Below are 17,869 nucleotides of genomic sequence, written 5' to 3'. Positions count from 1 at the left end.
TAAGCATCAAACTTTAGAACTATTACCAAAACAACTAATTTTAACCTCATTGGATACTAACAAGATGACATATAGGGGAATGCCTGGGAGTAGGGGAAATTACATGGTTTATACAGAAATCTTCAGACTTGGCTGTGCTTATGCAGTAACCACTTGACTTTTAGTAAAAGTATACCCAACTCTACAGATAGAGTCAAGGATTTTTCTTTCCTAAATGTCTAAGATGGGACAGGCCTGACATTCTGTCCACCAGCAAGGCCAGCAAAGGCATTATGCAACCGGTGGTCCCAGCTGGAGAGCCATAGATGATGCTTCCTAAATTAGAGGCTCTGTCACTCCAGGAGAGATTGAAAATTTTCTTCCCCCAGATAACTGTACAGAGAAAGCAGTATTGACAGCAGGCTTCAGCTTGTGGGCCCCTCTTTCCAAACTGCACACCTCAGGCCACGGAATTGATCAGCAAACCGAAGCACTGAATTGGCTGCTGAATGGTGAGAAGAGAAGCTGTCTGGCCCATGTGCTCACCCTTTGCATTGAACCAAAGTTGGGCAGCTCAAAGGGAGTTAAAAGGCAACCATGATCACTCCTGCCATGACCCTGCTGAGTTGTCCACTTTGCAAAGAGGGGAGCATCAACCATAGCAGCTAGGGAGGGGTGAATGCCATGGGTCAGCTGGGGTGAGGGGGCTAGAATGAAGTGGATGTAGCCAATTGTCCCAGACTACACAGTGACCATGTTCACAGGTCTGTAAAGCATAAAAAAAATTGATGTTCTTCATCAATGTTGGGACAGATTCGCTTAGCAAGCACTTCCAGCATGATTTTGGTAGCAGCCACCAGTGGACTCATTCAGTTGTGGTCCCTTGGAATATGGTGGCCGCTTCTGTCATTGCTCCAGGTGGCCTTGTGACAAACAGATTCGTTCTGCTTTCCTCTTGCTGTTTGTGCAGCATTGCAGAAAACTCTGGAGCTCCAGCGAAGGTGAAGTTTCAGGTGGGGGTCAACAACGGTGATTTCATTTATTTATTTTATTTTCCGAGTGCAGAACATCTTACAATAAAAGGAGAAAATATGCTATCTAAAATTGGCCTGCTGATCTAAATAAAACAAAAATTAAAAACTATACAATCGATATAAAAATTAAACACAGAAGGAGTTTAAAACCCTTATATGACATTATACAGGCTGTCCTCGTTCAAAGATACAAAGGCACTGAAAAATGTGACTTATGACCATTTTTCACACTTACGACCATTGCAGCATTCCCATGGGCATGTGGTCAAAATTTGGGCCCTTGGCAACTGGCTCATATTTATGACGGTTGCAGTGTCCCAGGGTCCTCTTTTCTGACCTTCCAACAAACCAGGTCAATGGGGAAGCCAGATTCATTTAACAACCATGTCATTAACAGGCAGGCATGGATCCAGTTCACAGGTGGTCACAACTACATCCCAAGGACTTTGTCGACATCCTTGGGATCAGTCGGATCAAACTGTTCCTAAATTACTGCAAAAGTCCTTTCCCCAGCCTTCTCCATAGGATCCACACCATGCTTGGCCTCCAACTGGGAAGAGATCCAAGCAATTTTATCAACCAGAATTCCTCTGTGAGTGTGAGAAAAAAAATTTCCCTCACAGTTGCTGTGCCTATTAATGGCCTTTTGCTCAGATAATTGAATAGGCCAATCAGAGTGCAGTTCCTGGTTTTGAATCTCCGGGGCTTTTTCTATGCCTTCCCTAACTGTCACTAACTGTCACTAACTGTCAGTATATAAGGAGCTGCTTGCCAGCAGGCTAACCCAATTCGGGATCAGAGGCAGAGCTGAAGTCCCTAAAGCCTCTCCCTTCTGAGGAAGAAAGGCCCAAACTCCAATCGTACAGGGCGATTGGAGAAACAGCTGACAAGATACTTAAGGAAGAGACTGACAACGGATATTCTGTTGAATAGGCTTTGTTTATTTTTGTAAATAAAACAGTTTAGTTTAAAAATCTTCGTGAGGCTCATTTATTTAATAGATTGTAAACATATAAAGTTACGGTCCACCATCTTTAAAACACCCTGTGAGGCCTGAAGGAAAACCTACACATGACCCTTACCCAGAAAGTTCCAGATCATCTTTAAGAAGACCATAGGGTGTCACTCAGTGTTATAAGAAGTGCAAAAAGAATGGAGAAATATTGACATTTTGAGGCTTGTAGTGCCATGAGGTAGCCTTAATAGAAGCTCTAGCTCAGGCATGGCCCCCTTGCAGACCAAATCTCCTGCCTTCCCCCAAGCATCTGCTTCCACCTGTTGCTGTTGCTTCCACCATGGGGCGCAGCCTGTGCTGTTCAAACCTCTTCTTCCAGCTCCACCAGACACGTGGGATGAGCCTCCCACCCACTTCCCCACATGCAATGGCCCCAGTATATGGGAAGGGCAGGAAGACAATCCCCAAGAGGTAGCCAGGACTCCCCTCCCTACTCTGCCTTGCCTGAGCCCAGCCCCAGAGCTGATCTACATGCCCTAAACCAGCGTACATTGGGACCCGTCAGCCAGGCCACCCCCCCCACCCCCTGCCTCGCCTTCAAGCAGTGGCACCAGCAGTAGCAGAGCCCTCCAGCAGTAGCCCCATTGTCCCTCAGCCCCTCTTCCCAATCCAGGAAGCCCATACTGGGCAAGGAGAGTGAGCACAGCAGCATCAGGAGGCAAGTGAGCCCAGGCAGCCCCTCAGGGAAGTAGGGCACAGCTGTGGAGTCCTGGTGCCCTAGGAGCTCAAAGATCAGATGACTCATGCTGCCATCTGTACCCCCCGTGTGGCCCAAGAGGGTCAGTGAGTCTCCTCCCGTGGATCAGCCTGGTCCCACCCCCCAACATGAGGGACATCAAGCTCGCCATGCCCACCCTGGCCACACCTACCCAGAACCATACAGCCATGCCACTCCCGGCTCCCCTAAGGGCAACAACAATCCTGATCTGGCCCTCAGTGAAATGGAGTTTGACACCCCTGCTCCAGCTCATGTTCAATCAGCTTCATCTGTCATGTTCCTTCAGCAGAGCTCTGGATGTCTCTTGACCCTTTTCAGCTCCCTCAATTGAATGCTGGGGCATGTTGGGAACAATGGACCAAGAGAGGTTGCATGCAAGTGATCCCATCGAAGGCCTCAGTAGCTTTCCTATTCCTGGTAGTGGCCAAGGCCTCAGAAGGACAACACAGCAGAGCCTGGGGTATAATCCTCAGTTCCCTTTGGAACCCCATTAGTCACTAAGAGTGGACTGGTCAAAGAGATCCAGCCTCCCTGCAGAGAGGTGCAGCATAAAAGAATCTCAAAGTCATCAGGCCATGATCTGGCCAGGACAAAGATGACAAGGACAGCTCCTCCTCAGATCAGGTTGGAAGTGGTCAGTTTTGAGTTGAGCTAAGAATGATGGTGGCCATGGTGAGATGCCTCTAAGGCCTGCCCCTGGGATGGCAAATGGACATCTCTAAAGACCATAAGTCTGGGGAACCCCACAGTCAACTGAGAAATGCCCTATAGAAGGTCAGACATGGAAGTTGCTGTGCAGCAAGAAGACTGGTACAGTAGTAATGATCCCAACTGGTCCTGTGAATGAATCTTCTAGAAAAGAATTTCAGACCTGGCAATTTGGGGAGCAGCACCCCCAAAGACCAAAAGAAACACCCGAATGACAAGTCTACCCTTAGGATACAGCAAGAGAAATTTTCAAGTCTTGCAAAAAAATTGAAGTTAATATAAATGGAATTCTTCAAATTCCATTTATGCCTTGTGCCACTATTCGCAAGTAGCCCTCCTATTATCTGACCAAAGTAGGGCATAAGCCAAAATCCATCTTGTGTGCAGGGATCACTTCCATGTAGGTCAACAGCACCATTTCCCCATGACTCAAACTGCTCTGGGAATTTCAAAAGACACAAAGATGTTTTCCATTCTGCTGCATGAAGAGAAGCTGTTGCTAAGGGGACAGGTCAATGGCTTTTCCCTGCAATTATCACAAGAACAGTCATTCTTCATTTATCCCCTGTGGATTTCCAGACACAAAGAACTTCCAGGATAAAATCTGCTTTAAAAATTATCTCTGAGTTCACCAGATGGAGGGTACAACGTGTCACCTTAGGCTGTGTTGCAAAGAGCTCACTCCTGGGTTTGAGGAGACTCACATGCCTTTGTTCTCTCTATGGTCACAGCCCAAACACAGGTAAGAGGAAGCATAGTTGCTATAAATTTGTCCTGGTGCCCTTCAGGAGGCACAGGTGGTGTCTGATCTGCTAAAGATCCAGTGAGATTTCAGGAGAAATCTTCAAATCAGTTTCTGCATAAACCTTGATTTCTTTTCTAGGAGGGAAAGTGATAAGAATGACCGGGCAGGAGTTATGCTACTTCTGATGCTGATGCTCTTCTGGCTCCTGGCTCCAACTACAGCAAAGAGGCTGCAAACCATGTGTGTGTTAAGATATTATATCGATTTAGATGGAAGCTACTACAGGCCTGGTGATCTCATTATTGGTGGGAATTTGCCCTTGGGAATCATTAACAAGTCTCCTGTCCTGGAGTTTAATACAGTGAAGCTTGTTTTTAAAAAGGGGTAAGTTTCAGCTGAAGGGGAAACGTGGAGATAAATTGTTTCTTTGCTTTACATTCAGGGACTTTTTTCAAAAAATACTTCTAGTGTTTTGAACTGTCCTGGTGTAGTGCATATTTTGTGCTTTTCTCGATAAATTAGGAAGCTCTTCAAATGGGCTGGAATTCTCAATCTCTTCATCAGGAAGATGATAAACAACAAAAATGAAGAGGGAAGCTTTGCTGGACTAGTGAAGAAGTCAAATTATAATATTAATCTCACCAGTAACTTCTGATAGAAAATACAAATAAAAGCTCAGCACGCTTCAAGTGTTCAGGAGTTACAAAGATCCCTCTCAGTGTTGGAATCAGCATTGCTGATGAATAGTGACCTTCAGTAAATCTATGAGGTGACCCCCCACTGTAGTCCTGTGCTCAGCAATCTTTACCACACCTGTAGAAGCTGCTCCAAGAGAGACCTTCAATACTTCCAGTGAAAGGGAAGCAGTTGGAAAGGATTACAGCCACCACAGCAAAGTGAATATGGCTGGGATGATAGAGAGTATAAAACAATCCGGATATCTACGGAAAGACTTGTTTCCTTTCTCACAAAGTCATCCAAGTTTAGCCAAGGAAAATCCTCTGAAAAAAACCCAAACCCATTGAAATTTGGGAGTTTCTGCCCTCAAAAGTCCCCCCAAACATTAAAGCAAATTTTACAGCCATGCACAAGCTTTCTTGTAATGTTTGCAAATGTTTTGCTCACTACAGACTCATCACCAGTAACTACCAGCAGTTTCTTGCATTGATGTTTGCTGTCTCCCAGGTCAATAAGGATTTTCTTCTGCTCCCCAACATCTCCCTTGGCTTCCACATCCATGGCCATTACCAAACTGTGATAGTTGTTTCTTTAAACAGCCTCTCCATCCTCTCCTCAGGAGGCCAAGTGGTTCCAGGGTACAAATGTGACCTGCAGGACACTCTGTTCTCTGTCATTGGTGGTCTCAACTCCAAACTCTCAAGGCTGATGGCCTCCATCTTCAGCATCTTCAAGGTCCCACAGGTAAGAGAGCTCTCTTGGACACAATATGGATAAGACAAAGATGAAAACACACACATAAGCCAAGAGGAAATTAAAAGTAGTTTGGGGGAGGCACATCATGGGCCTCTTACTCTCCGCTTATTCTTCATTAAAGAGTAGCCATCATTTTAGTGACATTTATTCTCTGTATCAGGTTGTTGGTTTCTTCTCTTGTCTTCTGACATATCACAATCAGTCAAGATGTGTAAGTGGTGGCTCTCCCTAAGAAGGGAAGGAGATGAATCTTGCCAGGTTGACTGGTGGAGCAAAATCCATACAATGGTGACTCCTAAAGTTGCCCTAAGACTTTACTTTGTCTTTGAAAGATGAATCTCACTGTTTTTCAGCTCGGTGTTGGCTTTGAGTTCTCTCAGGGAGAGAGAAGACTTTATCCTTCTTTCTTCTGGATTAATCCCAAGGAATCTCCTCAGTATGAGGGTCTAGTCAAACTACTCCTGTATTTCCAGTGGAACTGGGTTGGGCTTTTCACCACTGAAGATGACAGGGGAGAACATTTCCTCTCAACTCTGATGCCAATGCTTAAGGAGAAGGAGATCTGCCTGGCCTTCACTAAAACGCTGAAATCACATGATTTTGAGATTATATGGAAACAATTACTTCTCAATTTCCAGACTTGGTCAAAAACTGAAGTGATTATTCTGTTTGGAGACCCCAAATGTAGTGTCAGTGTACAGACAATGTTGTTTATCCATAAAAACTTCAAGAAGAAAACATTTCAGAATGTTTGGATCTTAACTTCCCATTGGAAACTTATTGTGGGTGAATCTAAAGACACCTTGCTATTTCTAAAGTCTTTCCATGGAGTCTTGCATTTCAGGGACCACACCGGGGATGTCTCAGAATTCAAACATTTTGTTCTGTCTTTAGACCTCTTGAACCCACAAGGGGATGTATTTCTCCCTCCATGGTGGGAAAAGGTCTTTCGCTGCAAGATTCACCAACCAGACAAGATCCCTCCAATGGGGAAAAAACAATGTACAGGAAAGGAGAATCTGCAGAATCTGCCCAATTACATTTTTGAAAGAAGTATGACAGCTGAAAGTTACAATATCTACAATGCCATTTTTGCTGTGGCACATGCTTTACATGCAATGTATGGACCCAGAGCCCGACCGACCATGATGAGGCTTGGAAAGAGGATCTCCAAAGTCCAGTCATGGCAGGTAATTTTTGTGGCTTCCTTAGAAAGGAAAACATATTAAAAGCAATTATTAGAAAGATATGAAATAAGAATAATGTTTTGTTGGAAGAGTTTGGGGGGGGGGGAGAAGAGAAAGAAACCAAATGAGCTGTCCATAAGATCCATAGAAGAAAGACCTTCATAAAGTCCTGAAAGGCTTCAATGGTTGCCAGAGTTTCAGGAGGTAACCCTGACAGGGAGTAGATGTCAGCTGAGACCAAAAGAACAATCTGGCTGTGTTTGAGAAAGAAGCTTCCAGAAGTCAGTAGAAGTCCTACTTGAGACAGTTGCATAACAACGTCCGTTTCCCTCAGCATATAACCCAAATCCAACTTGTAGAAAGACACTCAATTCCTTTTACCCTTGGTTTATGTTTCTATCATTTAACATCCTATTTGACCCCACTCAATTTGTCCAGTTTTACATTTATTGTACTGCTCAGGTTGTAGTGTGAATGCAGCAAATCTTGGTTCACCTGAGCACATAAAGCAGGACTCAAAATAGTCTTAATGGGTTGTTTGTCTCAAACACATCAGACTTTTCTGCATTAATGGATAGACATTGAACTTCTCTGAACAGTGAAGAGAAAAACCAGGGCAAGTCTTTCCTTTTCCTTGATGTCCATTTCATCAGACATTGTTCTTGCTCTGTTCAATTCTCAGGCAGAGAAAATCAGAGGAATTGTACTCTGTTCTCATACAAATTATTTCATTGTTGCTAAAGTGAATTTATCGGTTACAAGACCTCAGGACAAAGTAAATATTTAAAACTACATGTAATCAAGTATTACAGGAGGAAAACCATATACGACCTTGTAGACGACCCTCACTCTGTCAAAGATCTTGGAGTACTCATCTCAAATGATCTAAGTGCCAGAGCTCACTGTAACAACATTGCCAAAAAGGCATTAAGAGTTCTTAATCTAATCTTGCAAAGCTTCATTTCTGGTAATATTATACTGCAAACTAGGACATACAATACCTTTGCTAGGCCAATTCTTGAATACAGCTCATCTGCCTGGAATCCGCACTGTATTTCAGACATTAATACAATTGAGTGAGTCCAGAGATATTTCACGAGAAGAGTCCTCCACTCCTCTGCTCACAACAGAATACCTTATGCTACCAGGCTCGAAATCTTGGGATTAGACAATTAAGAACTACACTGCCTTCAGTCTGACCTAAGTGTAGTATACAAAATTATCTGCTACAGTGTCTTACCTGTCAATGACTACTTCAGCTTCAACCACAATAATACACGAGCACACAATAGATACAAACTCAAGGTAAACAGCTCCAAACTCGATTGCAGAAAATACGACTTCAGCAACAGAGTGCTCAATGCCTGGAATGCAATACCTGACTCTGTGGTTACTTCCCCAAACCCCCAAAACTTTAATCTTAGATTTTCTACTCTTGACCTCACCCCATTCCCAAGACGTCTGTAAGTGGCGTGCATAAGCATACCAACAAGCCTAATGTCCCTGTCCTAATATTCCTTTTTATTTAATCTTTTCATGTATCCAAATTATGTTTATACTTTTACCTGTTATCTTATATACGATTGACAATAAATAAATTTAATTAATTAATTAAGTAATTAATTTTAAAAATATGATTAATTTTGGAATGTGGCAGTAAAATCTTTCAGTGTACTTATTCTGATAAAGCTTGATTTGAAGAAACCATGATACAAAGGACCAAAGGAAAACCATTTGTAGTTTCAGAGTTAAATATTTGGTGTTACTGCAGATTCCTCAGTTCTCCACCAAGAGAACTCCTCTAGCTTTTCAGACATGAACTCATCTTCTCAAGATGGTCACCATCTTCTGATAGAAGCCCTAACCATAGCTCTAGCCCAAATACTCCTATTTCTGAAGGTCTCCTTTCTTTCAGATTCTTCCCTATTTGAGGAATGTGCAGTTCAACAACAGTGCTGGAGAGGAAGTCTCCTTCTCAGAAGATGGACTGGGATCTGCTCGTTATGATCTTCTTAACTGGGTTTTCCTCCCCAATCAATCTTTTCTCCCCAAGAAGGTTGGGCAAGTAAATCCTGAGGCTCCCCCAGGACAAGATTTCACCATTAAATCTGATGGAATTGTCTGGGGCACAAAGGTGAGCTGCAAGGAAATGTTGTAAATTCAAGGAAAGATTCATTCTCTTCTTGAGATGTACAACATCTTTCTAAGTGGAAAAATAATCAATTGAGTCAGAAATCTTGGCAGTCATTTGGTGAAAAATCGGCTTTGCATGTAACACGTTTGATGTCTGATTTGTGTCATACCACAAAGGGTTAGCCTTGGGAACAATGTCTGCTTGAAATGCAGGATGCAATTACAGCAAGCAACAGTCATTTCCATGGACCATTGATGCTCAGTAGTATCCTCATGGTTCTTTTTTTAGAAATGCTGTAGTTCAGTCACAAGCCTTCCTCTACAGGCTGAGATCCCAGTTCCAATCTCCAACATCTGATGGTAGGTTGGGAGTGCCAATGGCCTGAGTCCCCCAGCAGCTGTTCCTGGTTTTTGATAGATGGTGGCAATCTATTTCTTAAGAAGAGAATCTGAAAATAGAAGTAGGAATAAAAAAAGGAAATAGGAATGAGGGAAAGAATGAATGCAGCAAGTTCATTGCTTAAGTAATTTCAAATATTTCTCTTTCAGACCATCCCCTTTGCCAGATGTGGAACAAAGAGGTGCCATGCAGGAGAGAGGAGAAGAGTTCCAGAGGGCGAGCAGGTTTGCTGCTACCAGTGTGACGCTTGTCCAGAAGGGACCTTTTCTAATCAGACAGGTAGAGCAAACTTCAAAAGTAAATCTTCCAAGATCAAAGAAGACATTCATTAAATCTATTTTCTTTATTGTGATCATTTTTGATATGATTGGCATGCACTCGTACTTTTCACTAGAACTTTTCAGTTGATGGATCTAAATTGTCTTGGCCACAGAAGTCGCCTTTCCCAATCCTCAGCAGTTCCATGCAGGATAGTTTTAGAGCAGAATTTATGAATCTCCAACTTGCATTTCAACTCCTCCTCTAATATCTGGTTGTGAAACCCAAATTCTAATCTTTTCCTGAGGAAGTGGGGTTTTCAGTCCAAGCTTTAATTCTTATTATTTAGGGCATGCTTCATCCATCTAGACTATCAAACTCTGAGGAAATAGACCTGCCAGAGAAAGAGGAGATTCATCTCTGTGTGCCTCTTTGATAGAGTATGAGCAATCAAATAAGTCTGAATGAACATATCTGAAGCACAAAGCAGAGAGGTTAAGGCAAGGGTAATGTACACATAAAAAAAACAGCAACATTCCTGGATAACAGGTCTATCGATCTTCTGTGGGTTCCATTATAAAGTAGGGGAGAAAACAGGCAGCAATCTCAAATTGAAAGACACATTATTCGTAGAATTGCATAGTGAATGGATAGCTAGAACTGAACTAATCCTCATCACTGGCTAATATATCCTAGAATCAATATAAGTGCAGCATGATTTCCTTGAACAAATGAATTCTTAAATAAAGATTCTTGATTTCAGATGCTGCTCACTGTGAATCCTGCCCAGAAGACCAATATCCCAACAAGGACAAGGACCAATGCATTGCCAAGAAGATCCACTTCCTTGCCTATCAAGACACCCTGGGATACACTTTAGTTTCTCTCACTCTTTTTCTCTCTGTGAGCACATCTGCAGTCCTGGTGATTTTCTATAAACATCATGAAACACCAATCGTCAAGGCCAACAACCGAGATCTCACTTACATCCTCCTGGTCTCCCTTCTGCTCTGCTTCCTCTGCTCCTTCCTCTTCATCGGTCAACCTGGGAAGGTCACTTGTCTCTTACAACAATCTGCCTTTGCCATTCTCTTTTCCCTGGCAGTTTCCTCTGTGTTGGCAAAAACTGTCATGGTGGTTCTGGCCTTCATGGCCACCAAGCCAGGGAACAAGACAAGGAAACTCTTAGGAAAACCACTGACCTACTCCATTGTCATAGCCTGTCCTCTGGTCCAAGCAGTACTTTGTGCCACCTGGTTGATCACCTCTCCCCCGTTTCCTAATTTGGACTTTCATTCTGTGTTTGGAGAAGCTGTCTTGGAATGTAAGCAGGGTTTAGCTTTCATGTTTTACATTGTCCTTGCCTATCTCGGTTTTCTGGCCCTCATCAGTTTCACAGTGGCCTTTCTAGCTAGGAAATTGCCTGATAGTTTTAATGAAGCCAAGTTCATTACTTTTAGCATGCTGGTCTTTTGCAGTGTTTGGATCTCCTTCCTCCCCACCTACCTGAGCACCAAAGGGAAGTCCATGGTGGCTGTGGAGATCTTCTCCATTTTGGCCTCTGGAGCTGCTCTCTTGGCCTGTATTTTTTTCCCCAAATGCTACATTATTCTACTGAGGCCCGATTTGAATTGTAGAGAAAATATAGTAAGAAACAAGAATGTCTAACTAATGCCGGGATCTGCTTTTTATATTTATAGTTCTCTTTGTGGCATGTTTAGAATATGATGATTTCTACAAAAATAATAATGTCTTCAAAGAGGAATTTCTCCATTAAAAAATTCCTTATCAAATGCCACAATTAGTTAGAATTTACCTGTGGTCAACAGCAATCACCCAGCCTTTTGTTTATCATGCCTTCAAAATATCCTCTTGTTTTCCAGTGACTAATGTTGATGGAAAACCAGTTATTAAAGATGTATTCATTATTTCAAGGAGGACATTTTCTCATTCCATTCTTTTTAATTTAATTATTTTTTAAAATAGTGTGTTAAAGAGTTGGAATAAATGTTTTTAGGCCTATATGGTTGTTTCCTTCGACGTCTGAGGCTTTATAGAGTTCTCTACCAGTATTCAGTTATTTTTAATAACATCTCCCTTTCCATAAAATGGCCTCTCATGTGGCAAATAGAAAGAATGGAGGAATGTGTGCTAGCTGGCCCATAAAATAGAAATTCTTTGGCTTTCAATAAGCTTTATCAACATTTCTATGGCAATGTAACTGATATACTTTTTTATTAAGAGAATATTTCTCTGTTGAAGATAGTAACAGTAGAAGAGTGGCAACATAATTGATAGTTTGTTAATTATGAATAGGTATGATTATACCACCTTATGCATAAATCATTTTCTCCTTCTTTGTCAAATGTATAAATATGAGTGCAATCTTTGGTCTTCAAAAGTTCCTCCCACTATTCTCTGGAGAAAATTTACCCTGGGCACACTCTTAACAAGCAATACTGCTGTGAGAATTGATTATTGATTTTTGGTCCTGCATTTGGAGCCTGAAAGCTTAAGCAGTTGTAATAGCTACATAAACATGACAGATAGTGCTTGTTTAGCAACAATGATGAAATAGTCACTTTGCAACCAGAGACAATGACTGAACGATCCAAGGACAGAGGCATGGGAATAGAATGCAAAGGGCCACCAAATAAGCATCAAACTTTAGAACTATTACCAAAACAACTAATTTTAACCTCATTGGACACTAACAAGATGACATATCGGACATATGGGAGTAGGGGAAATTACATGGTTTATACAGAAATCTTCAGACCTGGCTTTGCTTACGCAGTAACCACTTGACTTTTAGTAAAAGTATACCCAACTCTACAGCTAGAGTCAAGGATTTTTCTTTCCTAAATGTCTAAGCTGGGACAGGCCTGACATTCTGTCCACCAGCAAGGCCAGCAAAGGCATTATGCAACCGGTGGTCCTAACTGGAGAGCCATAGATGATGCTTCCTAAATTAAGGGCTCTGTCACTCCAGGAGAGATTGAATTTTTTCCCCTCCCAGATAGTTGTAGAGAGCACAGTCCTGCCCTGCATTGACAGCAGGCTACAGCTTTCAAGCCCCTCTTTGCAAACTGCACACCTCAGGCCATGGAATTGATCAGCAAACTGAAGTGCTGAATTGGCTGCTGAATGGTGAGAACAGAAGCTGTCTGGCCCATGTGCTCACCCTTTGCATTGAACCAAAGTGGGGCAGCTCGAAGGGACTCAAAAGGCCATCATGATCACTCCTGCCACAGCCTGGGGTATCCAGTTTGCAAAGAGGGGAGCATCAACCATTGCAGCTAGGGAGGGGTGAATGCCATGGGTCAGCTGGGGTGAGGGGGCTGGGATGAAGTGGATGTAGCCAATTGTCCTAGACTACACATTGACAATGTTCACAGGTCTATAAAGCATAAAAAAATGAAGTTCTTCATCAATGTTGGGACAGATTCGCTAAGCAAGCACTTCCAGCATGATTTTGGGAGCAGCCACCAGTGGCCTCATTCAGTTGTGGTCCCTTGGAATATGGTGGCCGCTTCTGTCATTGCACCATGTGGCCTTATGACAAAGTGATTCGTTCTGCTTCCCTCTTGCTGTTTGTGCAGCATTGCAGAAAATTCTGGAGCTCCCGTGAAGATGGAGTTCATGTGAGGATCAACAATAGTGATTTTATTTATTTATTTCATTTTCCGAGTGCAGAACATCTTATATTAAAAGTAGAAATATGCTATTTAATGTTGGCCTATTGACCTAAATTTTAAAACATCAAAAACTATATAACAAATATATAAATTAAACACAGAAGGAATTTAAAATCCATATGTGATTCATACAGGCTGTCCTCGACAGTTCATTCAGTGACTGTTCAAAGTTACAAGGCAATGAAAAAAGTGACTTAGGATTGTTTTTCACACTTACGACCATTGCAGCATTCCCATGGGCATGTGGTCAAAATTTGGGCCCTTGGCAACTGGCTCATATTTATGATGGTTGCAGTGTCCCAGGGTCCTCTTTTCTGACCTTCCAACAAGCCAGGTCAATGGGGAAGCCAGATTCATTTAACAACCATGTCATTAACAGGCAGGCATGGATCTAGTTCACAGGTGGTCACAACTCCATCCCATGGACTCTGTCGACATCCTTGGGATCAGCCGGATCAAACTGTTCCTAAATTACTGCAAAAGTCCTTTCCCCAGCCTTCTCCATAGGATCCACACCATGCTTGGCCTCCAACTGGGAAGAGATCCAAGCAATTTTATCAACCAGAATTCCTCTGTGAGTGTGAGAAAAAAAAATTCCCTCAGAGTTGCTGTGCCTATTAATGGCCTTTGGCTTAGATAATTGAATAGGCCAATCAGAGTGCAGCTCCTGGTTTTGAATCTCCCGCGCTTTTTCTATGCCTTCCCTAACTGTCACTAACTGTCAGCATTTAAGGAGCTGCTTGCCAGCAGGCTAACCCAGTTCGGGATCAGAGGCAGAGCTGAAGTCACCAAAGCCTCTCCCTTCTGAGGAAGAAAGGCCCAAACTCCAATCATGCAGGGCGACTGTAGAAAGAGCTGACAAGATACTCAAGGAAGAGACAGACAACTGATATTCTGTTGAATAGGCTTTGTTTATTTTCGTAAATAAAACAGTTTAGTTTAAAAATCTTTGTGAGGCTCATTTATTTCATAGATTGTAAACATATAAAGTTATGGTCCACCATCTTTATAACATCCTGTGAGGCCTGAAGGAAAACCTACACATGACCCTTACCCAGAAGGTTCCAGGTCATCTTTAAAAAGGCCAGGGGGGTTACTCAGTTTTATAAGAAGTGTAAAAAGAATGGAGAAATATTGACATTTTGAGGCTTGTAGTGCCATGAGGTGGGCCTTAATAGAAGCTCTAGCTCAGATATGTCAAACACAAGGCCCCTCCCACCCCAGTCCACACACAGGAGGGGACGAGTGCACAGGGTCCAACAGTGTCTGGCAGTAGCCACAGCCCATGCTGGGCAGGTGGGTCCAAGCACTGGGACTGCCAGGTTGGCCCTCCAAGCAGAGGCCGAGCCTTCGGGGGAGGCACATGATCAGGCCTGCAGAATGTACCACGTGGCTGCCCACTCACTCACCCACTCTGTCCCACCATTTGTTTTTGCTTGCCCACGGCCATCCCAGCTGGGACAGGGCAAGCAGATGCATGGCCTCCTTGCAGACCATATCTTATGCCTTCCCCCAAGAATCTGCTTCTACCTGCTGTTGCTTCCACCATGGGGCTCAGCCTGTGCTTTCGAAACTTCTTCCTCCAGCTCCACCAGACATGGGGATGAGCCTCCCACCCACTTCCCCACCTGCAATGGCCTCAGTATATGGGAAGGGCAGGGAGACCCATCCCAAAGAGGCAGCCAGGACTCCCCTTCCTACTCTGCCTCGCCTTCAAGCAGTGGCACCAGCAGTAGCAGAGCCCTCCAGCAGGAGCCCCACTGTCCCTTAGCCCCTCCCCCAAGTCCTGGAAGCCCAGACTGGGCAAGCAGTAGCCTGGAGCAGGAGCCAAGTGAGCCCAGGCAGCCCCTCAGGGAAGTAGGGCATGGCTGTGGAATCCTGGTGCCCTGGGAGCTCAAAGGTCAGATGACTCATGCTGCCATCTGTACATCCCGTGTGGCCCAAGAGGGTCAGTGAGTCTCCTCCGGTGGATCATCCTGGTCTCACCCCCCAACATGAGGGACATCTATCTCGCCATGCCCACCCTGTCCACACACACCCATCTACCCACAACCACACAGCCATGCCACACCCGGCTCCCCTAAGGGCAACAACAATCCTGATCTGGCCCTCAGTGAAATGGAGTTTGATACCCCTGCTCTAGCTCAAGTTCAGTCAGATTCATCCCTCATGAATCCCTCATCCATTCATCCTTCAGCAGAGCTCCGGATGTCCCTTGATCCTTTTCAGCTCCCTCAATTGAATGATGGGGCATGTTGGGAACAATGGACCAAGAGTGATTACATGCAAGTGATCCTATCCAAGGCCTCAGTAGCTTTTCTATTCCAGGCAGTGGCCAAGGCCTCAGAAGGACCATTCAGCAGAGCCTGGGGTATAATCCTCAGTTCCCTTTGGAACCCTATCAGTCACTAAGAGTGGACTGGTCAAAGAGATCCAGCCTCCCTGCAGAGAGGGGCAGCATAATAGAATCTCAAAGTCATCAGGCCATGATCTGGCCAGGACAAAGGGGACCAGGATAGCTCCTCCTCAGATCACATTGGAAGTGGTCAGTTTTGAGTTGAGCCAAGAATGATGATGGCCATGATGAGATGCCTCTAAAGCCAGCCCAAGGGATAGCAAATGGACATCTCTCAAGACCATAAATCTCAGGAACCCCACAGTCAACTGAGAAATGTCCTCCAGAGACTCAGACACAGAGATTGCTGTGCAGCAAGAAGGTTGGTACAGTAGTAATGATCCCATTTGGTCCTGTGAATGAATCTTCAGGAGAAGAATTTCAGACCTGGCAATTTGGGGAGCAGCACCCAAAAGACCAAAAGAAACACCCAAATGACAATTCCTACCCTTAGGATACAGCAACAAAAATTTCCAAGTTTTGCCAAAAAATTGCAGTTAATATCCTGAGATTCTTCCTCAAATTGCATTTCTGCCTGTGCCACTATTCCCAAGTAGACCTCCTGTTATCTGACCCAACTAGGGCATAAGCCAAAATCCACCTTGTGTGCAGGGGTCACTTTCACATAGGTCAACTAGACAGCTTCCCCATGACTCCACCTGCTCTGTGAATTACAAGAGACACAAAGATGTTTTCCATTCTTCTGCATGAAGAGAAGCTCTTGCTAAGGGGACAGGACAATGGCTCTTCCCTGCAATTATCAGAAGAACAGTCATTCTTCATTTATCCCCTGTGGATTTCCAGACACAAAGATCTTCCAGGATAAAACCTGCTTTAAAAATTATTTCTCAGTTCACCAAATGGGGGGCAGATCATGTCACCTTAGCCTGTCTTGCAAAGAGCTCACTCCTGGGTTTGAAGAGACTGACTTGCCTTTGTTTCCTCTATGGTCACAGCCCAAACTCAGGTAAGAGGAAGCATAGTTGCTATAAATTTGTCCTGGACCAGGAGACACAGGTGGTGTTCGATCTACTAAAATTCCAGCGAGATTTCAGGAGCAACTTTTAAATCAGTTTCTACATGAACCTTGATTTCTGTTCTAGGAGGGAAGGTGATAAGAATCACCAGACAGGAGTCATGCTATTGCTGATACTGATGTTCTTCTGGCTCCTGGCTCCAACTACAGCGAAGAGGCTGCAAACCATATGCGTGCTCAGAGATTATATTGACATAGAGAAAAGCTCCTACAGGCCTGGTGATCTCATTATTGGTGGGAATTTGCCCTTGGGAGCCATGTACAGTTCTATTGTCCAAGACTTTAATAAAGTGAATCGTATTTCCTCTATTGCGTAAGTTTCAGCTGGATGGGAAACATTCTTTTTGCTTGACATTCAGGGACTTTTTTTCAAAAAAATAATTCTTCTACTATTTGTACTGTCCTAGTGTAGTTCACATTTTGTGCTTTTCTCCATAAAGTAGCAAGCTCTTCAAATAGGTTGGAATTCTCAATCGCTTCATCAGGAAGATGATAAACAAGAAAAATGAAGAGGGAAGCTGTGCTGGCTTAATGAATACGTCAAATTATAATATTAATCTCACCAGTAACTTCTGATAGAAAATACAAATAAAAGCTTAGCACGCTTCAAGTGTTCAGAAGTTACAAAGATCCCTCTCAGTGTTGGAATCAGCATTGCTGATGAATAATGGCCTTCAGTAAATCTATGAAGTGACCCCCACGGTACTCCTGGGCTCAGCAATCTTTACCACACCTGAAGAAGCTGCTCCAAGAGACACCTTCAATAATTACATTGAAAGGGGAGCAGTTGGAAAGAATTACAGCCACTGCAGCAAAATGAATGTGGCAGGGATGACAGAGAGTATAAAACAGTCCATGATATCTATGGAAAGGCTTGTCTCCTTTCTTAGAAAGTCATCCAAGTTTAGCCAAGGGAAATCCTTTGAAAGAAACCCAAACCCAATAAAATTTGGGAGTTTCTGCCCCCAAAAGTCCCCCCCAAACAGTAAAGCAAGTTCTACAGCCATGCACAAGATTTCCTGTAATATTTGCCAATGTTTTGCTCATTACAGACCCATCACCAGTTACTACCAGCAGTTCCTTGCATTGATGTTTGCTGTCTCTGAGGTCAATAAGGATTTTTTTCTGC

General features: G+C 43.6%; 1 protein-coding gene across 1 annotated transcript; it reads left to right on the top strand.

Annotated features, from left to right (window-relative positions):
* Positions 1–1,416: 1,416 nt before the first annotated feature.
* Positions 1,417–11,231, top strand: LOC139312205 (vomeronasal type-2 receptor 26-like; the record flags this gene model as incomplete). The annotated part of the gene is made up of 4 exons (XM_070936811.1): positions 1,417–1,605; positions 5,385–5,621; positions 6,452–6,686; positions 10,375–11,231. Coding segments are annotated over exons 1-4 (1,518 nt in total), but the record flags the coding sequence as incomplete, so codon positions are not given.
* Between the last annotated feature and the right edge of the window lie 6,638 nt (positions 11,232–17,869).

The sequence above is a fragment of the Pituophis catenifer genome, unplaced genomic scaffold (assembly GCF_029215685.1).
Source record: "Pituophis catenifer annectens isolate HBS135680 unplaced genomic scaffold, rPitCat1.0.hap2 SCAF_1, whole genome shotgun sequence".
In the NCBI taxonomy this organism is placed as follows: Eukaryota; Metazoa; Chordata; class Lepidosauria; order Squamata; family Colubridae; genus Pituophis; species Pituophis catenifer.
The sequence above is the reverse complement of the archived record's forward strand: the minus strand, read 5'-3'. Positions and strand labels throughout refer to the sequence as shown.